Source organism: Phyllopteryx taeniolatus, chromosome 16 (genome assembly GCF_024500385.1).
Source record: "Phyllopteryx taeniolatus isolate TA_2022b chromosome 16, UOR_Ptae_1.2, whole genome shotgun sequence".
Taxonomy (NCBI): domain Eukaryota; kingdom Metazoa; phylum Chordata; class Actinopteri; order Syngnathiformes; family Syngnathidae; genus Phyllopteryx; species Phyllopteryx taeniolatus.
In genome coordinates, this window is record NC_084517.1 from 7,239,010 (window position 1) to 7,260,472 (window position 21,463).

The 21,463-nt window shown below is 41.5% G+C and overlaps 1 protein-coding gene across 2 annotated transcripts in view; it reads left to right on the top strand.

The window, feature by feature from the left end:
- rab11fip4a (RAB11 family interacting protein 4 (class II) a) overlaps nt 1-21,168 on the top strand; it is a 31,099-nt gene extending 9,931 nt beyond the window's left edge. For both annotated transcript variants that reach the window (XM_061748863.1, XM_061748862.1), the window contains exons 5-13: nt 187-222; nt 4,047-4,155; nt 4,903-5,006; nt 9,598-9,738; nt 12,940-13,021; nt 13,524-13,661; nt 13,737-13,883; nt 15,704-15,847; nt 15,919-21,168. In XM_061748863.1, coding sequence (XP_061604847.1) covers nt 187-222; nt 4,047-4,155; nt 4,903-5,006; nt 9,598-9,738; nt 12,940-13,021; nt 13,524-13,661; nt 13,737-13,883; nt 15,704-15,847; nt 15,919-16,035 — 1,018 coding nt within the window. In that variant the 3' untranslated portion in view covers nt 16,036-21,168. The remainder of the gene's footprint in view (nt 1-186; nt 223-4,046; nt 4,156-4,902; nt 5,007-9,597; nt 9,739-12,939; nt 13,022-13,523; nt 13,662-13,736; nt 13,884-15,703; nt 15,848-15,918) is intronic.
- The last annotated feature ends 295 nt before the right edge of the window (nt 21,169-21,463 follow it).

The following is a 21,463-nucleotide window of genomic DNA, read 5'->3' on the forward strand; positions in this document are numbered from 1 at the left end:
GCGTTGGCTGGTCCCTTACACAGACACTAAAGCATGCAGACAGACACACACACAAACACACACACATACAGAAAAAGAGGGATTATGTAATACAATTATGTAAAATAATTTTATTTGCATGAAATTGTAAAACCTTGCCTAAATTTATTTGAAATAACCCCCCTTTTTTCTTTTCTTGTGTTTCAGCCCCAATAGAAATATATCCAGCACAGCATTCGGACAGTGAGTTTTTTGGACATTTTATTTGTTTAATACGCTGCAATAATGATAATTTTGTTTGAAAAAGGTGAAGCAAGAGTAAGATACATGTTTTGTTTATGCAAACTAGGCTTTATAAACTTAAACTAAAACTAAAGCGCTTATAGTGGGTACGGAAAGTATTCAGACCCACTTACATTTTTCACTCTTTTTTTATATTGCAGGCATTTGCTAAAATCATTTAAGTTCATTTTTTCCTTATTAATGTACACACACCACCCCATATTGACAGAAAAAAGAAATGGAATTGTTGATTTTTTTGCAGATTTATTAAAAAATAAAAACTGAAATATCACACAGCCATAAGTATTCAGACCCTTTGCTCAGTATTTAGTAGAAGCACCCATCCAATCATTTTCTACCGCTTATCCGAGGTCGAGTCGCGGGGGCAGTAGCTTTAGCAGGATGCCCAAGGCTTCCCTAGGAGCACCCTTTTGAGCTAATACAGCTAGGAGTCTTTTTTGGAATGATGCAACAAGTTTTTCACACCTGGATTTGGGGATCCTCTGCCATTCCTCCTTGCAGATCCTCTCCAATTCTCTCAGGTTGGATGGTGAACGTTGGTGGGCAGCCATTTTCAGGTCTTTCCAGAGATTTTCAATTGGGTTTAAGTCAGGGCTCTGGCTGGGCCACGAAGTTATTCTGAAGCCACTCCTTCGGTATTTTAGCTGTGTGGTTAGGGTCATTGTCTTGTTTGAAGGTGAACGTTCGGCCCAGTCTGAGGTTCTGAGCACTCTGGAGAAGGTTTTCGTCCAGGATATCCTTGTACTTGGCCGCATTGATCTTTCTTTGGATTGCAACCAGTCGTCCTGTCCCTGCAGCTGAAAAACACACCCACAGCATGATGCTGCCACCACCATGCTTCACTATTGGGACTGTATTGGATAGGTGATAAGCAGTTTTCTCCACACATGCCACTTGGAATTAAGGCCAACAGTTTCTCTTGGTCTCATCAGACCAGAGAATCCTATTTATTTCCTATTTCTTATTTATCTTATTTGGAGTCCTTCAGGTGTTTTTTTTGCAAACTCCATGCGGGCTTTCATGTGTCTTGCACTGAGGAGCAGCTTCCGTCGGGCACTCTGCCATAAAGCCCCGACTGGTGGAGGGCTGCAGTGATGCTCGACTTTGTAGAACGTTCTCTCATCTCCAACTGCATTTCTGGAGCTCAGCCACAGTGATCTTGGGGTTCTTCTTTACCTCTCTCACCACCATCTGTGCCTCGTCACAATTCTGTCTCTGAGTTCTTCAGGCAGTTTTTTTTTCTTTGACCTCATGATTCTCATTTGCTCTGACATGCACTGTGAGCTGTAAGGTCTTATATAGACAGGGATGTGGCTTTCCTAATCAAGTCCAATCGGTATAATCAAACACAGCTGGACTCCAATGAAGGTGTAGAACCATCGTAAAGATGATCAGAAGAAATGGACAGCACCCGAGTTAAATATAAGTGTCACAACAAAGGGTCTGAATAGTTATGGCTGTGTGATGTTTCAGTTTTTCTTTTTAATAAATCAGCAAAAATGTCAACAATTCCGTTTTTTTCCTGTCAATATGGGGTGGTGTGTGTACATTAATGAGGGGAAAAAATTAACTGAAATGATTTTGACAAACGGCTGCAATATAACAAAGTGAAAAACTTCAGGGGGTCTGAAAACTTGCCGTACCCACTGTACGTCACAGCGCCTAGATTTCGACAAATTAAGTATTTCAATTGAAAATCTTCATTGAGCTCATACTGTAATTCGTTGAATTAATCTGTTCTTTGTCTTTTATATTCTGTTGTTGTATTATTGTCTCTTTATCCTTTGTAGCCAGTAATCTGATAGTCTTCTCAATGAGAGTTGGATTTGTCGGATCTTCTCCTTTAAAGGAGTGAACAAGCAATACCTCCAGTAATATGATGTGTATGATTTGAAATAATCTTATTGGAAGAAAAAGATTACTCTTGAATCCTACTGTTCAAGTGAAGTAAAATGTATAATTAGTGTATGAATAAACATTAAACTATAAGCCTAAAAGGCAGCCCTCAGGTCTTCAGGAAGGCTGTTTCACACCTGTGGGCTGTAATGCCAGAAAGCTGCCTCACGTTGCGTTTTGGTTCTCATTCTGGAGATGATAAAACTGTAAGAACAGGTCTGATAAATAAGGTGAAGGAAGGTCATTAAGAACCTTAAAAACTAGACTTTACACCGATCTGATCAGCCTGATCGGTATCGGTTGATAATTAGCATTTTATGCTGATCGACTTTAATGTCATAATTGGTCGATCCGATCAATGACGTCATTGATCGGCTCCGCAAAAGGCATTTACTCCGCATCACCATCGTGTACAGTATATTTGAATCCTAAAGCTCGTTTATTTTTAGCCTTGTCGCGTGGCTTTTGACGTAGTACTGTAAATATCTGAAAACCAATAAATTTTTTTTTTTTTTTTTTTTTTTTTTTTTTTAAACATGTCGCCGGTGTGGGACAGACAACACAGAATGCCTGGATCAGACTACAAGACAAATGTCTTGTACTCTATGTCAGACTACTGCAATAAAATCTTGTATTCCGAAACCACCGAATCCAGTCCCGTTTTTTCCGATCACTGGGCTTCATCTTGTCAACTCAAACACGACTGGATACACTTACCATGGCGACGACAACAATAATGGATTGTGGCGTGTGTTTATAAGAACAAAATAGGGGGAAACGTGTGTTGGTGGTCACCGCTGCTCGGGAGAGGAGGTTCGTTTAAGGCTTGCTCGAGGTACGTTCACATACTTTTAATACGATACCGTTCGCAAGCAGGCAACAAAACGTTATGTAGCCTAGCAAGCTAGTGCTAGCTAACTGTCGTAAGCGAACATTCAGGCGTTCTGTCGAATCATGCTCTAAAGTTTTGGTGCGTGTGAAGTAATTTAATTACAATATGTTAGCACCCATTATTTCTGTCATGTTGTAATGTTGGTTTGACTTGACTGATTAGAATACATGATCTGACTAGAGCAGTGATTTCCAAACTTTATGGAGCCAAGGCACATATTCTACAATTGAAAAATATCACGGCACACCAACAAAGAAAAATGTCACAAAAAAGTGGATACATTAATTACTGTATGTACTTCCTGTGTCACAATTGGTTTTTGAAGGCGAGGAAGGCAAGGCAAAAACGTGGAGGACACAAGTGCAGGGAGGCAAGGTCGGAGTGCAGGGGTCTCAAAAAATTATATTTATTTTCCCAAAAAAGGCAAACAAGGGACATGGATAAAGCAAACGAAACAAAGTCCTACAACAGATAATCAAAGTAACAAAGAAACGATTGAATAAACCAAAAATGGAAACAAAACATGACTGGTAACTAAGACGTGGCACAGACCGAGACAATCTGTAGTCCTCCTCTCCATTTCCCCTCCTTTGTTTAAGTTAATGAGCAATAAACACCATATTTATTTGGTGTTTTATTTATTTATAATAGGGTGTTTTCTCGTATTTCTACATTGAACTACATTTATTTTTAACCACACACTGATTAAAAAAGCAAGAATAACTTAATTTTGGAGCTGGAATGGATTAACAATATTTCCATTCCGTTCCAGCTGAAGAAAAACAGATGCCTTTTTTTTTTTCAATTGAATTGTTCACGTTATAGTTCACATATGGAAAACATTCTGAAATCTTTTTTCATAGCCACCGTAAAAACGTGATCCCTCAATCGTGGAATTGGAGGATTGAATGCACACAGCAAGAGCTCTGAAAGTCAAAATGATCGATATTTCTCATATGTTTTGTCCTCCCTGCAGCCAGCTGTTCCAGACCAACTACAATGTCCTTGATTCGAGTCCGGGGAGCAGCACAGATAATTTGTTCACAGAGAGTATTGACTCCTGTGATCTCAACATTACAGAGAAGGTCCTGAGTCACTCAAAATGCGTTCAAGTCTGTTTTTACATTGTTTTTTTTGCCATTAGATTTATCAGCATGATTCATTTGCATTAATACGTGACTTAAAAATCTCATAATATTGTGCATATATATGTATATATGTTCTTTAGGGACTCCATAATACTTTGTTCTGTTGTTGTCATTGTCATACTGAAGGGTGGCACGGTGCACGACCGGTTAGCTAATCTGCCTCAAAGTTCTGAGGACTGGGGTTCAAATCCTGGCCCCGCCTGTGTGGAGTTTGCATTTTCTCCTTGTGCCTATGTGGGTTTTCTCCGGGCACTCCGGTTTCCTCCCGCATCCCAAAAACATGCGTGGTAGGTTGATTGAAGACTCTAAATTGCCCATAGGTGTGAATGTCAGTGCGAATGGTTGTTTGTTGATATGTCCCCTGCGATTGGCTGGCGACCAGTTCAGGGTGTACTCCGCCTCTTGCCCGAAGAGAGCTGGGATAGATTCCAGCACGCCTGCGACCCTCGTGAGGATAAGCGGTTTACGGAAAATGGATGTATGGATGGATGTCATACTGCGTATTGTCATTGTACTTATTCTTATATACGATAATAATGCTTATTAGTTATTAAATAAAAACACTTAAGGCAGTGGAATAAAAGCTTTTATTATAAACAGCGTAAGGTACATAATTGTCTTTTTTATAGATTTTGTGGAAGTCAGTGCAAATGTGGCTTTTTGTAACACAGATATCTCCTTTAGGTGACTTATCTTGAGAAGAAGGTGACGGAGCTGGAGAGCGACAGTGTGACGAATGGGGAACTGAAGTCCAGACTGAAACAGGAAAACACACAACTTGTCCATCGGTAGGTTGTCTAACACATTTTTCGAATTCACTGTAATTGCTTAGAAGTAGTTGCCGTAGGATACGGGGAAAACTTGTCCCCTCCCACTTCCTGAATCTGTACCCTCTCTACCCTAATTTTACAGCCATTAAAACAATTTGATCCTGTAGTGCAGAACATATCGTAACACATTTTCTCAGCTGTCCTTGGACGCATTATGAACAGTCGGTGCACACACACAACGGCAATGGTGATACAACAGGGTTTTCACAGGTAAGGAGAGATTACATGCATTTTACTTTGCACATATTTCTGTATTCTATATTATTGCAATAGATAGAGAAGTGAGGCAGTATGCAGCGACCAGGAGAAGGACCTTTGGCCACTCTGGAGAAGACCGCAATTGGTTCTGTGATGCTGGTCTTGCATATTCATCACATTTAAATGTTTTGTATCACCAAGACAATTTTAATAGCAAAGACAATTCAACAACTCAAATACAAAATGCAGTTTGGAAGTGATGATTTTATTTCTGAAGAAAAAAAGAAAAATCGAAACTTCTCTACCCCATGTGAAAATGTAATTGCCCCCCTTGTTAAATCATAACTTAACTCTGATGAACCAGTTTTTGGAAAGCTAAGTTCAACAAGAGTAACAGCGCATATTGTTGTGTACGCCTTCACCAGCAGCCTGCTCGCAAACAGCTCTGTTACTCTCTCCCTCATTTTACACTTTCCATCTTTTTGCATCACGCTCGGCTGTGCACACTATTGCAGCGATTTCGCCATGGTATTTAATAGATTGGTGAATGTTGACGTTTTGGAACTTTCGCCGTTTGTCTACGATGCTACAACTGCGCCGCAACGTGGAGCTGGCCAACGTCCATCCATCCATCCATCCATCCATTTTCTGAGCCGCTTCTCCTCGCTAGGGTCGCGGGCGTGCTGGAGCCTATCCCAGCTTTCATCGGGCAGGAGGCGGGGTACACCCTCAACCGGTTGCCAGCCAATCGTTGCAGGGCACATACAAACAAACAACCATTCGCACTCATATTCACACCTACGGGCAATTTAGAGTTGTCAATGAACCTAGCATGCATGTTTTTGGGATGTGGGAAGAAACCGTAGTGCCCGGAGAAAACTGGCCAATGTTCATTTTGTAAAAAAAAAAAAAAAGCATCCTAAAGGAGATGTGGAGAGGGACGAGAGCCTGCGCTAAAATGAAGAAAAGCAATTGAGAGGATTAAATCGGACAGGAGATTTGAACCATTCCTTCTGTTTGTGTGTTACTCGCTCACGGACAAACTATCGGCTGCTAGAAAACTGCAGTTGTTTGTTTACATTCCAACTCAGCTTGTAGCAAAGAGGAGTGACATCCTGCACGTTGTGATCGAGATTACAATTTCAGCATCCCAACCATCTATAATCCTTGCGCCCTCAAACTGTACTCCAATCTTGCTCCTCTCTCTCATCTACTAACAGCTTCACATGTAGACTGTGCAACAAGAGGAAATAAAACTCTGGCCGCCCTGTATGCTAAATACCAATGTAAAGGGAGCTCTTGTATATTTAATAGGAAAAGTATATATTTTATTATTGCATTATTATTATTTTAATTATTGTCTTTCATGTTTTCCTCTTTTCGTCCGGCCATCAGACGCAAAGTCTTCAAGCTCAAGTGCTCTGTTGGGTTATGCAGCAAGTCAACGACCCAGGAAGTCCAACTACGAATGTCTTGAACAACAAAAAAGAAGAAAAGAAGGTGTTGAACCTCACAGTTCTGAGGTTGAGGGTCAGAAATCTGGGCTTCGGCCTTTTTGTGTGGAGTTTACGTTCTCCCTGTGCCTGTGTGCATTTTCTCACAGACAAGACCACAACGATATCGAGGCACTTTTAATTTGGCAATATCACGTTGTCGTGAATATTGTTACATCTCTACTAGTTACTCAATGTTCTCTGCAGGAATAAGGTAGTCTGGGTTTTGATCTGCAGGATTCCATGAGTTTGCTGTTACTGGAAGTATTGTTAAATTTTGACCAATTGGAGTAATCTGATGATTGTGAAAATGTCTCAATGAATTTGAAGGCCATTTGATGCGATGACTTGGGTTCTTGTAAGAAGAATATCATCTGCGTATAGATTGATTTTGTGTTGTGACACAGGTGTGCAGATACCCTTGATACTAGCGCAGTATAACTTTATGATCACATTCGTGGTGGTCATTGCTTCAGGTCGAGTTGTATAGTGCTGCGAGCCAATGAATAAATGAATTTCCAAAACCAAATTTGTAAAGTACAAAAAAAGAAAAGACAAGTTGTTAAAGGTTTTTGAAGAGGTCTATTTTAATAACAATTCAAATTAAACCAGGAAATGCATTGGTCCATTCATGGATCAAACACCTGTTGTGAATTTAGCTCCTTGTTAGAGAACAGCAATTTGTACCAAAAGTACTGAAACATTGAACTGTTGGACATGTTCATTTAAAAGTTTAGAGAAAGGGAGCTATCCCAGCTGACTTGAGAGGCAGGGTACATCCTGGATTTGTCACCTGTCAATCACAAGGCACATTTACATAGACAAACAACCATTCATGCCCACATACACGGATATGGGAAATTTAGAGGATTCAATCAACCTTGGGTTCTGGTCGAGACGGGCACGGGGGAACGCAATAACGCATTTCCAGGTCTCACTGTCATTGCCGACTTGAACATTGAAATCTCCCTGCAGAACGAGGGAGTCCCCAGCGGCAATGCTCTGCAGCACCCCCTCCATTGACTACATAAACTGCTTTTTGGTGCATTGGCACAAGCAACGGTCAGGACCTGTACCCCACACCTCTCATCCACTGGGGTAAACCCCAAAGTACAGGTACCGGGCCGGAGGGCAACAAGAATGCCCACGCTGCCTCTCACCATGGGCAACTCCATAGTGGAAGAGAGTCCACAAACCTTCTCATGAAGAGCCCAAGCTTTGTGTGGAGGCGAGTCCAACGATATCTAGTCGGAACCTCTTGAACTCGCTCACCAGCGAGGGCTCCTTCCCTGCCAAAGAGGTGACATTCCATATCCCAAGAGCCAGCTTCTGTAGCTAGGAATGAGACCGGCAAGGTCCCTGTCTTCAGCCGCCACCCAGCTCTATAAGAACCTGACCCTCTTGGTCACTCACAGGTGGTGAGTCCATGGGAAGGAGGACCCACATTGCCTCTTCGAGCCCCCATGGACGCATGCCTGGCCACCAGGCGCTTGCCATTGAGGACGGCCCCGGTGACCTGCGTCGGGGTGAGGGAAAATATTGTGCATTTATTGTTATCGACAGGCAGGTGTGTAGGCGAGGAAGCAGGCGTGGGAATTCTGGGCGAGAAGCAAACGTACCGATTGGGATTCAACGTACTTAACTACAAGAAATAACCTTGATCTAGATGCGACTGAGGTGGACTTCGGGACTGCCTTAAGTTCACCGCTGATGATGATGCGTTGCCACTGGTCCCGGCTCCAATTCATCTATTCACACCTGCACACACTGCTCATGTATTGGAAAAAGTTAAACATTACACACATAACACTCCACTTTTGAAGTGACAAGCAGCTTGGCAGGCGGTAACTAGCTGGCAGCTCAAGAAACTAACATTGTAATTATTCACTTTGCCTTCATTTGTCAAACGTCACAAACAGTTGATTTCAAATGCACGACAGTCACAGAAGATAGTAATCAAAGTCCTTTGTTTACAAAAAGCTGCTTGATCCCGGTTGAGAGTCCTACCAAGCCAACAGGATTGGAACAAAAAAATCGGAAACCTTCCAACAGTTCTTTGAAATTTGGGGTCAATTTTCCATTTTTTTTTTTCCCCTTTTTTTTGTAGAGCTCCAAATTGTACAACTTTTGGGGTTGTTTTTGTTCAAACTTCAAGATACTAGTGTAGACCAATTCTACTTGTGTAATCCATCCATCCATCCATTTTCTGAGCCGCTTCTAATCAGTATTATTGATAGCATGTACAATGTAACCTCCAAAGTCAACAAGGTCCATTCTGGTACATTGGTAAGCCCCCAATTTTTTTTAGATTAAAAAAAAAAAAAAAAAAGAAGAAGACAAAGAAAATGATATAAATTGAATGAATATCTTCCAGATTCAAGCTATTGCTGTCATGGGTGTGTGTTCGGGTTTTTGTCTTCCCCCTGTTTCACACACACCTGCTCCTGAGAGCATCGTCACCACCTGTGCCTCGTTCACCCTAATGACCCCTTGCATTTAACCTTGTGTCTCATTCGTTCCGGTCGCCAGTTGGTTGTACCTTGTGTCGCGTTCCAGCATTCCTTGTTTCCACGTCAAAGACTCACACTAAGACTAGACCCTGTTCCGATGATCGACCTCGCCTTTTTGCCTCATGTTTTTGGATACTTTTGCCTTTTTTGGATTGCGTGCCTGTGTACCGACCTCTGCCCGTGTATTCAACCTCTCTTTTTTGAAACTGTCCATTTGTGTCGGATTCGTGCATTTTTTGGATCCTATCCTCTGTTTCGTTCATGACAATTGCGTTAAAAATGGTATTAAATGTACAGAAAATGTTTTTAGAAATGTCAAACAACATGATGTGTATTTATTTATCCCAGTGTGCATGAACTAGAGGAGCAGATGAAGGATGTGGAGGCAAGGGCAGATCAGAGTCTGGAGGAGGAGACTAAGAGGCACTGCGAAGTTTACTGCAAGATGGAGAAGGAAAGAAACACGGCGATAGAATTTCTGTGTAACAGGTAAAATGCTTACCAACTGCAAATGTTTAAAACTGGTGCTTACTTTGGTTCTTATTAATGAAATGAGGGGTACTTTAGTTGTCATTTTTGTACGATTATTGTCTTGCCAATATATAAGAAAATGAGTAGTAGATGGGGGTTTCTGTATTTAAGTTGAATGCTGACCTGATTCAAATTACCAGAAAAGCACCGAGCTGGTGACAGCGGGATGGAAACCGAGGAACGGAAAGGGTCATGAAAGTATCTCCAAAGGTCTTGATTGTTATGAGTTCATGGTAAAGACAGATTGGTCCTGATTTAATAAAGGTTTGCGCATGCAAACAAGGGCACAAACTCGATTGCACACGGAAGCAGATGAGAACGCTAATGTACTAGTCAGGCGCAACCAGGATTCGAGCTGCCAAATATGTGAAATTGCTGCGCAGTTCATTTTGCGCTTTGTCAGAGGACTATATCCAAAATGATAAATTTAGCATGTGCATGTGATTTATCAAACCTGAGACAAATTAGTGGGGCTTTGAAGCATATAAGAATTGTGCACAAAATGAAAGAAGCATGAAACGTTCAGGATTTGCTTTTGATGACAGGCCTTGAGGTCATTGGGCCTCATTCATTAATAAATGCGCAGAAAGTTTCTCACACTGTGCACAAGTTACCGTCAGATTCAAATTTCTTCGCACCCATGTGTGTATATTAATGAATCAGAATACATTCTAAATGACGGGCATCCTATCTGTATAAACCACGTCCCTATTTCCGTTTAAAAGGGCGTCCGTCTGGCACACGGAGTTTTTTTTCACAAGAGGTGGCTAATCCAAAATGTGTATAACTCTCTTAATGGTTATCCCATTTTTCAAAGGTTGGTAACATCAGAAAACTTCATAAACACAGAAACTGACAAGATATAATGGTCCTGTTAATCATTTGTAATTAGTTAAATTATAAGTTAAGGTTAAATTATAGAACGTGGCACGAAACAACCATACAAAAACAATTTAAGAGCAAAGAATGAGCAAACACTGTGTACGTTACATTGTAAGGAATGCATACAGTATAGCACCGCAGAGAGGCATTTATAGTCAATAAGATTCAATTGTTGGAAGCGAAACTTAAACATTGTCTCACAGTATCACAAACGCTAACCTTGTGTCTCATCGGTGGGTAGGGAAAGGAATTGGCGTTTTATAGCATTTTGTGCCATCCATTAAAAAAATAACAAAAAATCAAAAACAATGGCCCGTTCCATGTGAAGTTACTTTTCATGCCAAAATGCTGAGTTCCGGTGCGTACCCTTCAAAATAAAAGGCTACAAGCTTAAAACAAGGAGTCAAGTTAAAACTTGCACCTATAAACCATTTGACGTGATGAAACAGAATACAGTGGCAGCGATACTATTTTAACAATGCTATTAGTGAAGTCAACTCCCAGTCAACTGGGTGAGTGAAACAATAAAATAAAATAGTTAAAACAGTTAAAAGAACTATTTTAACAATGCTATATTTAACTTGGCGGCACATTGACCGACTGGTTAGAGCGTCAGGCTCACAGTTCTGAGGACCCGGGTTCAATCCCCGGCCCCGCCTGTGTGGAGTTTGCATGTTCTCCCCGTGCCTGCGTGGCTTTTCTCCGGGCACTCCGGTTTCCTCCCACATCCCAAAAACATGCATTCATTGGAGACTCTAAATTGCCTGTAGGCATGACTGTGAGTGCGAATGGTTGTTTGTTTCGATGTGCCCTGCGATTGGCTGGCAACCAGTTCAGGGTGTACCCCGCCTCCTGCCCGATGACGGCTGGGATAGGCTCCGGCACGCCCGCGACCCTAGTGAGGAGAAGCGGCTCAGAAAATGGATGGATAGATGGATATATTTAACTTTTATCTGAAATATTAATTCAGGAATATTAATTCAATTGGGTGACTTCCACACACATTGCCTTTTAGTTCATAGATTGGCTATTGATACTGGTTATCACTGGAAAGGAGAGGAATGAAGATTAGTCGAAGTAAGACAGAATATATGTGCATGAATGAGAGGAGTGGAGGGGGAAGAGTTAGGCTACAGGGAGCAAAGATAGCGAGGGTAGAAGACTTTAAATACTTGGTGTCAACAGTCCAGAGCAATGATGGTGTGCTAAGGAAGTGAAGAAAGGGGTCAAAGCAGGTTGGAACGGGTGGAGGAAAGTGTCAGGTGTGTTGTGTGACAGAAGAGCCTCTCCTAGGCTTACAGGAGATAGGCTTAGAAGGAAAAGGATGACACCCTGTGGTGACCTCTAACAGGACAAGCCGAAAGGAAAAGAAAAAGATAGTTGGTTAAAAAGGATTATCAAATTTTTATTTCCGTTTTACACAATGTCCCCACTTCATTGGAATTGAGGTTTGCAGGTGGTTTATCTTTCTCTTTCACTCTCGCCGAGACCAAGGTCATTCATGCATTATTTGATTAATTCATTTGAGTGCCTATTTCTTGAGTTGCCAGATGCTTGATCAGCCACCTATGATGTTTGTGGTATGGTCTTGTACATGTAAAAAAAAGTTGTGATATAAAAAGGATGGGTCATCATTATTGGACCCATAAATGTTAGCCAAAGTAAACATTGTATGGTTAATGGAAGCTTTCATTATTATAACTCTTCCGTTTGGTTCCAAGTAGGTGTTGTGGGTAAATGGGAGATTTTTGTTGACTAAGATTGATACAACATTTTGCCTCCCATGCAAAGAGGATGAAAATACTGTGTTTTGTCATTGTTTTCTGAGTTAGGTGTGTTTCTAACAAAGCACTTAATTTTATCAGGAGAACTAAGCGTTCTGATTTGTTTTGATTATATGTGAAAGCCACATACATTCCATGTTTCTATATTGAGTATATGCATGGTTGTGGTATGGTTTTGTCGCAAGTACAGACAGCAGAAGAGGAAGAGGAAGAAAGTGATTGAGACTTATTGTGTGCACACCATGGTGAAAATGTATCAAACACATCGGTAGACAAGGTGAAGAGTGGGAAGTGAACACAAATGACAGACAACACAGATACAGCAGAAGAGGAAAAAAAGGATGAACTATCAGAGGCTGTAACATTGGGTGGATGCAGTGATGGTTGTGAGGCATATTTTATTTCTATTTATTTGCACCGTGTTTTGTCAGTTTGACACACAAAAATAAATAACGTAATGTATTTACTGGCCTGTATTTGTTTACATGCATAGGATACAGCAGTTAGAGGAAGAGAATGGAGAAATGAAGACTAATGTGCACAGGCTCAAGTCTCACGCAGAGAAACTGGACCAGGTGAGTTGTATTTATTGTATCCCTTGTGATAAGTCGATTCAGTCGTACCTTGACTTACGAGCAGGCATATCCACACACAGACATCACAGGAGGCTTGAGCCACTGCTCTTTTTCTTGCTAAAGAAAATGGACACAATGCAATTCTGAGTTCCTGATGGAGATACTTTTCCAGGCCTTCACTGCTGTAACCTTAAGTCGCTGCATGTTTGTAGGTCATGCTGGCTGCACTTTAGTCTTCAGGAATTGAAATGAATGCTCTGTGCTGTGGAGCTCTGTTGAGATCAGGCCTCTTGAACATTAAAGAATATTCTAAAGCCAGCCTTATACAGTCATCTTCTCATTCTCTTCTCTATATCAGTATCATAATGCACTATTCCCATAACTCTACATAGAGTATTTAAATTGTTCTAATTGTTGCTATAATGTTACATCCTCATATTGTTGTTATTGATTTGGACAGTTTTTTTTTTTCATTTGGTATTCATTTTGCCTAATTCTTTAGGAAAAGCAGAAGAAGATGGACAACTTGGAGGACACAAGCCTGAGGCTAAAAGATGAGGCGGACCTATATCGGAAGATAGTTGAAAAACTTTGGCATAACCGCCGTGAGTTTCATAAGGAAAAGAATGCTATGAAAGAGGTAAGTGCTCCACGTAATTGAAAATTTGCCTACAGACATTTCAGATATCTAATGTAATCTTAATTCCAACTACAGCTAATTGATGATCTCCGCAGAGAACTGGACTATTTGCAGCTCTTTAGGATGCAAATGGAGCATCCTGGAAAGGGCAAGAGCCTTTCGGAACACAATACCAAGCCTCGAGAGATCGAAATGGAACAGGATGTGAAAAAATTGAAACAGGTTCTTACACAAGCAGATGTTACGCTTTCCTTTCTACACATTTTGTGTTGCTGTAGGTTGGTGTTGGTGAGGAGAATCTTACAATGCATCTGGAAAAAATATTCACAGCGCTTCAGTCAGGCAGGGGCCAGCTTTGAACCCATGACTTTAGGACTGTGAGGTGGATGTGCTAACCATTTTTTTTTTTTTTTTTTTTTAATTCTGAAGTTACTCTTGTCGTTTTTTCATTGAGTACTTTGTTACTCTTACTCAAGTAAATGTTTGGATGAGTACTTTTACTTGAGTCATATTATTCTAAAGTAACAGTACTCTTACTCGAGTACAATATTTGGCTACCCACCTCTGCATGTTAATTGCTGGATAGCAAGTTATCGATGTCACATTCCACAGTGCTAAATAACTAGGGCAGTGATTTCCAACCTTTATGGAGCCAAGGCACATATTTTACAATTGAAAAATCTCACGGCATGCCAACAAACAAAAATGTCACAAAAAGTGGATACATTAATTACTGTGTTTACTTCCTGCCCTCTAATAGATAAGACCATTCATTTGTTCTGTCTGTCACTATGCCTCACTGGTATAAATAGATGAAGAAAGATACATTATTTCTTGTCAACATAATTGTTTGAGCAATTAAGTAAAATGTGATAATTTCCCACGGCACACCTGAAGAGCGCTCATGGCACACTAATGTGCCACAGCACACTGGTTGGGAATCACTGAATTAGGGGGAGCTATTTGCATAGGTGGGACTCAGTCACAATGTACGAGTTTTAAGTAAGTCTTATCCTTCAAGTTTCAAGCAAGTTCCAAGTTACTGTGGCAAAATTCCAGCATGTCAAGTGAGTCACAAATACATTTCAATTTTTGTATCATGTTATATCATCTTGTATCATCGAGAATTTTGTCTCTCATGGTCTGAGAGTCTTTCAAGTGACTTTGGGAAAAGGGTGCCATGTGCCTTTTATCAAAGGAGTGGCTTACATCTGTATGGTACTACAGGCCTGATTCGAGGATTGCGGCAGAGATAGTTGTCCTCCTTGAAGGTTCTCCTCTTTCCACCAAGGAGTGCAGGGGCTCTGACAGAGTGACCAAGTTCTTGGTCACGTCCCCGACTAAGACCCATGGGCCCCATCACTCAGTTTAGACGGGGAGCACATTTAATTCTGTAGTTGCTTCTTTTTTTACTTGCATGCACTTATGGTTGATAGCATGACTGGTAAAAACCTTACGAAAGAATATGCAGTTTTATACTGTAACATAAACCAGCCCACTTCGAAAGATATCAGACCTACAGTTTCATGACGTATATCATGAAGCTAAAAGGGGTGTGATGCACCATGTGGAATATGAAACAAGACAAAACAAAGATGAAAAGGACACACAGTGACAAAAACATGCATAATTTAGTATAAAAGGGGAAAGACTCATGGTATCATCCACTGAACTGAACCATATTGGGAAGGAGCATCTTTAAAAGGATGATTTATGAGGGTGGGTGGCTTTATACCTCCTAACAGCAACTCTGGGAGGCAATGCTTGCATCCTCAGATACGATCCAGGCAGATATTATCCATGGACTTCCAATTTCAATAAATGAGAGTTGTTAAGGTGATATCAAAGAGGAGCTATGTAAACATGTAACTTTACCAGCAATAATGTTGTTTTTTTGTTCGAAACACTGTGAAAAGGGTGTACAGTACAGCAGGATCAAATGGAAATTTGCTTTTGAGCCTAAGTATTAAAAATATTTAACAACAATAACATCTCAACTGGAATACTCTCTGAAAGGAACTGTCGATTGTGTGCTTCCACAGGAAAACCATAAATTGCGAGATCAGAATGATGACTTAAATGCTCAGATTCTAAGTCTGAGTTTGTATGAGGCCAAGAGCCTGTTTTCCTGCCACTCAAAGGTCCAGTGTCTGGCTGCTGAGATTGACAACGCGTCAAGGGATGAGGTTTGTTTGCTTTCTTCCTTGATGTGATTGCCATTCTTTGTAGTTTTACTATTGTGCTTGTTCTTTTTCAGCTAGTTGATGCTTTGAAAGCAGAGGAGGAGAACAACTTGCGTTTGAGGAAATACATGGACAAAATAATTTTGGCCATTCTTGACCATAACCCCTCAATCCTAGAAATCAAATGTTAAACAACATACACTAGAACATCTCAATATCTGACCACAGTATATTGATTAAAGAGATATAGAGGTACAGAATGTGTTAACGAAACAAGAGTGGAAATTATTACAGTGTTACAAAAATATTTTGCAACTTGTCTGTTTTTTCAGCTGATTTAGAATAATTTTGCATTGCTGAATTTGAAAATGACACCAGTTGCTCTTGTTTAGGTCAGATTTTTATGCCAAGATGATTTTTAATCTGATTTTTTTTTTTTACGAAATTGATTACACTTTTGTGGCATTAATGGGGCATTTCTGTTCATATTTCTCATCTGAGAGGTTTTTCAGAGGAAAAAAATCTATTAATCAAATGTTACAAACTTTGCTTATTGTAAATTGAACCGTAGACATTGATAAAAGTAAGTAACCTTCCAACTGGAAGGACTCGCACAATCCCCCCCCCCCCCCCACCCCTCCCACACCCCTAGGTTGAGAAACCCGTGATATAAAGTGGAAATACCTGTACATGTAAATAAAAACATTTAAAAAACTAGGCCATAGTTCAAAACATTGACCTGATTGAGCAAAATGTGATATTGTGATATTTAGATTCAGCACATCAAAATGCTTCTATATCATCTAAAAAAAAAAAGTGTTGTTGACCATTGTTATATTAATGTGATGTGACGGGTGCAAACAAAGTATTGTTTCATTCAGACTCTCAAAACGTACTTTATACTGTACCGTATATCATCAATGATGTAGTACATACTGTTGCAAAGCAAAATCTTATCGCTTTTACCGAACACTTAATAAAAAAAAAAATAATTTCTTGCAGTTGAAAAGCAGGATTATGATCCGTTATCATTTATCACTGTTTTAGTGAAACGTGTATTTTGGGCAAAATAGGTGTGAGAACATAAGAAACAACTCCAATGTTAACCATTACACACTGGTCGGGTCAAATTTGACAGCTATAAAAATTCTATAAAAATACTCTGCTTATTGCACCCTGAAATATTATGACTTTCCTAAAGCGATCCAAAATACACAAAAATGAAAATATTTAAGAAGGGCATTCTTTGGTTTAAGTGCTACAAAGTTTGTGTTCACTGAGGCTGTTCAGGGTCAAATTTGACCCATGTCTACTAAAATGGATTTTACATTGATCAGTGTGTATTAAATCAAAGAAAGTGGTTGTAATCGTGAGAATCTTGAAACTGTACAGGCCATAAATGTTTTTGGGTTTTTTTTTTTTTATGGGAGAGTGGAAACTGTTCAAGAGGGAGATTGAAAACGTCCCGACAATTGGAGTATCTCAAAGAGTAAAAGAGTCCAATTCACGGATGTGTTGATTTTTTTATGGGACTGTAGGGAGGAGGTACATGGGGGAGTTTGAACCAGTCTAGAGAACTGTCAGTGTTGCCACTGCGTTTGCACAAGTTCCCACAGAAACAGGCACATGTTGGCTTTTGAAGGGTCATGGGGAATCTCAAACCAGTGATTAAAATCAACAAATGTCATACAGAAATAGGACTTCACGTTGTTTGCTGTTTTTATCCAAAGATGAGTGGTGTAAAACAAAAAATACACTTTGTTTTCTATGAACCAGTGATTGAGGATTGATCGTCTAATTCTCAGATAGGCTATTAATACACTTTGAAAAGATTTTAGTTCATAATTTAATATAGAAAATTAATATGATGATATTCAGGGTACGGTTGAGCATCGTTTGAATTTGAGCGATTCCGGTTCCGATTCTGGTTTCTTAGTTCAATTCCGGATCCAAACGAATCTCGATTCCAATTCTTTTAGCGGGCTGGGTTAAAAAAGGTTTGCATGGTTTAAGTAAAGGGTGTCCAAATTCTAAACATCCGTTTTCTTAGCAGCCCGCAGCATAGACTAAAATGAACATTTGACTCGAGGTTCTTTATAACCAGTATCAATATCAAACTTATGAACTAAAAGGCAGCGTGTGTGGAACTAACCCAATTGACTTAATATTCATTAATGTTTCAGTTCAAAGTTAAATATAGCTTTGTTAAAAATTATTTGAACTGTTTTAACTGTTTTATTTCATTGTTTCACTCACCCAGTTGATTGAGAGTTGACTTCACTGGTAGCATTGTTAAAATAGTTATTTTGCAGGTGAGAAGCAAAAGAGTTATTTTAACAATGCTATATAGCTGCAACTGTATTCTGTTTCATCACGTCAAATGGTTTATATGTGCAAGTTTAACTTGACTTGTTTTACCGATGAGGCACAATGTTAGTGTTTGTGATACTGTGAGACAACCTTTGTGAATTTTGTCCCAATTCATTGTGATGTAAAGTTGCTACGGTGAAGTTTTAGATCAATGTTAAGCTTTTTTTTTTCTTTTTCTTTTTTTTTTGTCGTCGCCGCTTATGTTGATTGGAAGACTAAAATAAATGTAAAAACGATCTATCCTTCCATCCATCCATTTTCTACCGCTTATCCGAGGTCGGGGCGCGGGGGTACAAGCTTTAGCAGGGATGCCCAAACTTCCCTCTCCCCAGCCTCTTCATCCAGCTCTTCCGGGGGGATCCCGAGGCGTTCCCAGGCCAGCCGAGAGACATAGTCTTTCCAGCGTGTCCTGGGTCGTCCGCGGGGTCTCCTCCCGGTGGGACGTGCCCAGAAACACCTCACCAGGGAGGTGTCCGGGAGGCATCCGAATCAGATGCCCCAGCCAATTCATCTGGCTCCTCTCAATGCGGAGGAGCAGCGGCTCTACTCTGAGATCCTCCCGGATGACCAAGCTTGTCACCCTAAGGGAGAGCCCGGACATGTATCTGGGCTCTTGTTCTTTTGGTCACAACCCACAGCTGGTGACCATAGATGAGGGTGGGAACCTAGATCGACCGGTAAAATGAGAGCTTTGCCTTTCGGCTTAGCTCCTTCTGCACCACAACGGACCGATACAAAGTCTGAATCACTGCAGACACAGAACCCATCTGCCTGTCGATCTCCCGTTCCATTCTTCCCTCACTCGTGAATAAGACCCCAAGATACTTGAACTCCTCCACTTTGGGGCAGGATCTCATCCCCGACCTGGAGAGGGCACACCACCCTTTTACGACTGAGGACCATGGTCTCTGATTTGGAGGTGCTGATTCTCATCCCAGCCGCTTCACACTGGACTGCGAACTGCTCCAGTGAGAGTTGGAGATCATGGCTTGATGAAGCCAACAGAACCACATCATCTGCAAAAATCACAGATGCAATACTGAGGCCACCAAACCTCACCCCCTCTACATCCACCCCTGGGGCCTTGCCACTGAGGAGCTTTTTAACCACCTCGGTGACCTCAACCACAGAGATAGGAGAGCCCGCCTCAGAGACCCCAGACTCTGCTTCCTCATGGGAAGGCGTGTCGGTGGAATTGAGGAGGTCTTCGAAATATTCTCCCCACCTCCTTACAACGTCCCGAGTCGAGGTCACCAGCGCCCCATCCCCACTATACACAGTGTTGATGGTGCACTGCTTCCCCCTCTTGAGATGCCGGTGGCGGACCAGATTTTCCTCGAAGCTGTCTGGCAGTCTTTCTCCATGGCCTCCCTGAACTCCTCCCATCCCCGAATTTTTGCTTCAGCGACCACCAAAACTGTATTCTGCTTGGCCAGCCGGTACCCATCAGCTGCTTTAGGAGTCCCAGAGGCCCGATTGTACTCTTTCTTCAGCTTGTCGGCATCCCTCACCATTGGTGTCCACCGACGGGTTTGGGGATTGCTGCCAAACAGGCACCAACCACCTTATGGCCACAGCTCCGGTTGGCTGCCTCGGCAATGGAGGTGTGTAACATGGTCCATGCGGACTCAATTTCCCCTGCCTCCCCTGGAACATGAGCAAAGTTCCAATCGGAGGTGGGAGTTGAAACTCCTTCTGACAGGGGATTCTGCCAGACGTTCCCAGCAGACCCTTACAATATGTTTGGGCCTGCCACGTCAGACTGGCATCTTCCCCCACCATCGGAGCCAACTCACCACCAGATGGTGATCAGTTGACAGCTCCTCCCCTCTCTTCACCCAAGTGGTCAGGAGATGCGGCCGCAAGTCGATGACACGACAACAAATTTGATCATTGAACTGCGACCTATGGTGTCCTGGTGCCAAGTGCACGTGTGACCACCCTTATGCTTGAACATGGTGTTTGTTGTGGACAATCCGTGATGAACACAGAAGTCCAATAACAGAACACTGCTTGGGTTCTGATCGGGGGGGGCTGTTACTCCCAATCACGCCCTTCCAGGTGGTTGGTGCCTGTTTGTCATTGCCCACGTGAGCATTGAAGTCCTCCAGCAGAACAATGGAGTCCCCAGTGGGAGTGCTCTCCAGCAACCCCTGTAAGAACTCCAAAAAGGGTTAAAACCAAGCAAAATCAACGCTAAAAACCATCAGTGCAAAAATGCAAGCCACTGTTTACCTTGTTAGCTGCCTCAGTGTTGGCATACACGTATACGTATTTTATTGTTTCAGTCACCCAATTGACTGAGAGTTGACTTCACTGAAGCTCCGTGTGGTGTAGGCTGAGGGTCGGAGCGCATCAGATGCTACACATCGTGAAAGCCTCCTTTGCACAATGTAATGTTATTCCAAGTGTTGCACTGAGGTGACTGGTCATTTATTTTCAGAAAGTTAAGACACACTTTTGTTTGTGGCCACTGCCGTTGGGCACAAGCATGTCATTGTGCGCGTTGTTCTTCATTGGTTTGCGCTGCTTCTTTGTTGCTCTTTGCCACTTCTTTGCGGCTGGAGGACTAGGGATCGAAACTGGGAACTGAAATGTTTACATTTGAACGGTTCTGGGAGAACAGGAACGTTAGTCCCGGTTCCAATTGATTCTCGATGCCCAATCATAATTCAGGGTCTGGGTCAATATAGTACTGTGTGCCTGTAAAATTGACAGTATATAAGGGTTAAAGAAGTCTGTTGGTTATGTGTTATAATGTATTTAATTTCATGTCCAACATATTCCTTCATTTGATGGTTTTTGTATGTACTTCAAATGGGTTTGAAGTTTCTATATTCTAACACTGTTGTAAATATTTTTGAAGTAGTGTTAGCCTGTCTTCAACACCATTTTTGTATACTGCATGTTTGTGATTAATGTGATGATAAACATGAATGTGGAAGAACACTAAATACACGGTGTGTTTTCTTTTTTGTTGTTGGTTAGGGTTAGGTTTGGGGAACTGAACTCTTCCCCACCAGGAATTGGGGGCATTTCCCCCTCTTCCTGTAGGAAAGGATTGTGCATGGTCCATCCACCCATGGTTCCGCCTCCCGTAACCCTGGTTCCAATCCCTGGGGTATGTGGGCTGGCGGCCCCGCCCATAGCGGACTTCTGTCCAACCCCCACCCTCCATGATATTTGCCTCCTTTATTTGAGTTCGTCTTGGCTATTTAAGTAATCTTTGTTTTTGTTGTTTCTTATTTA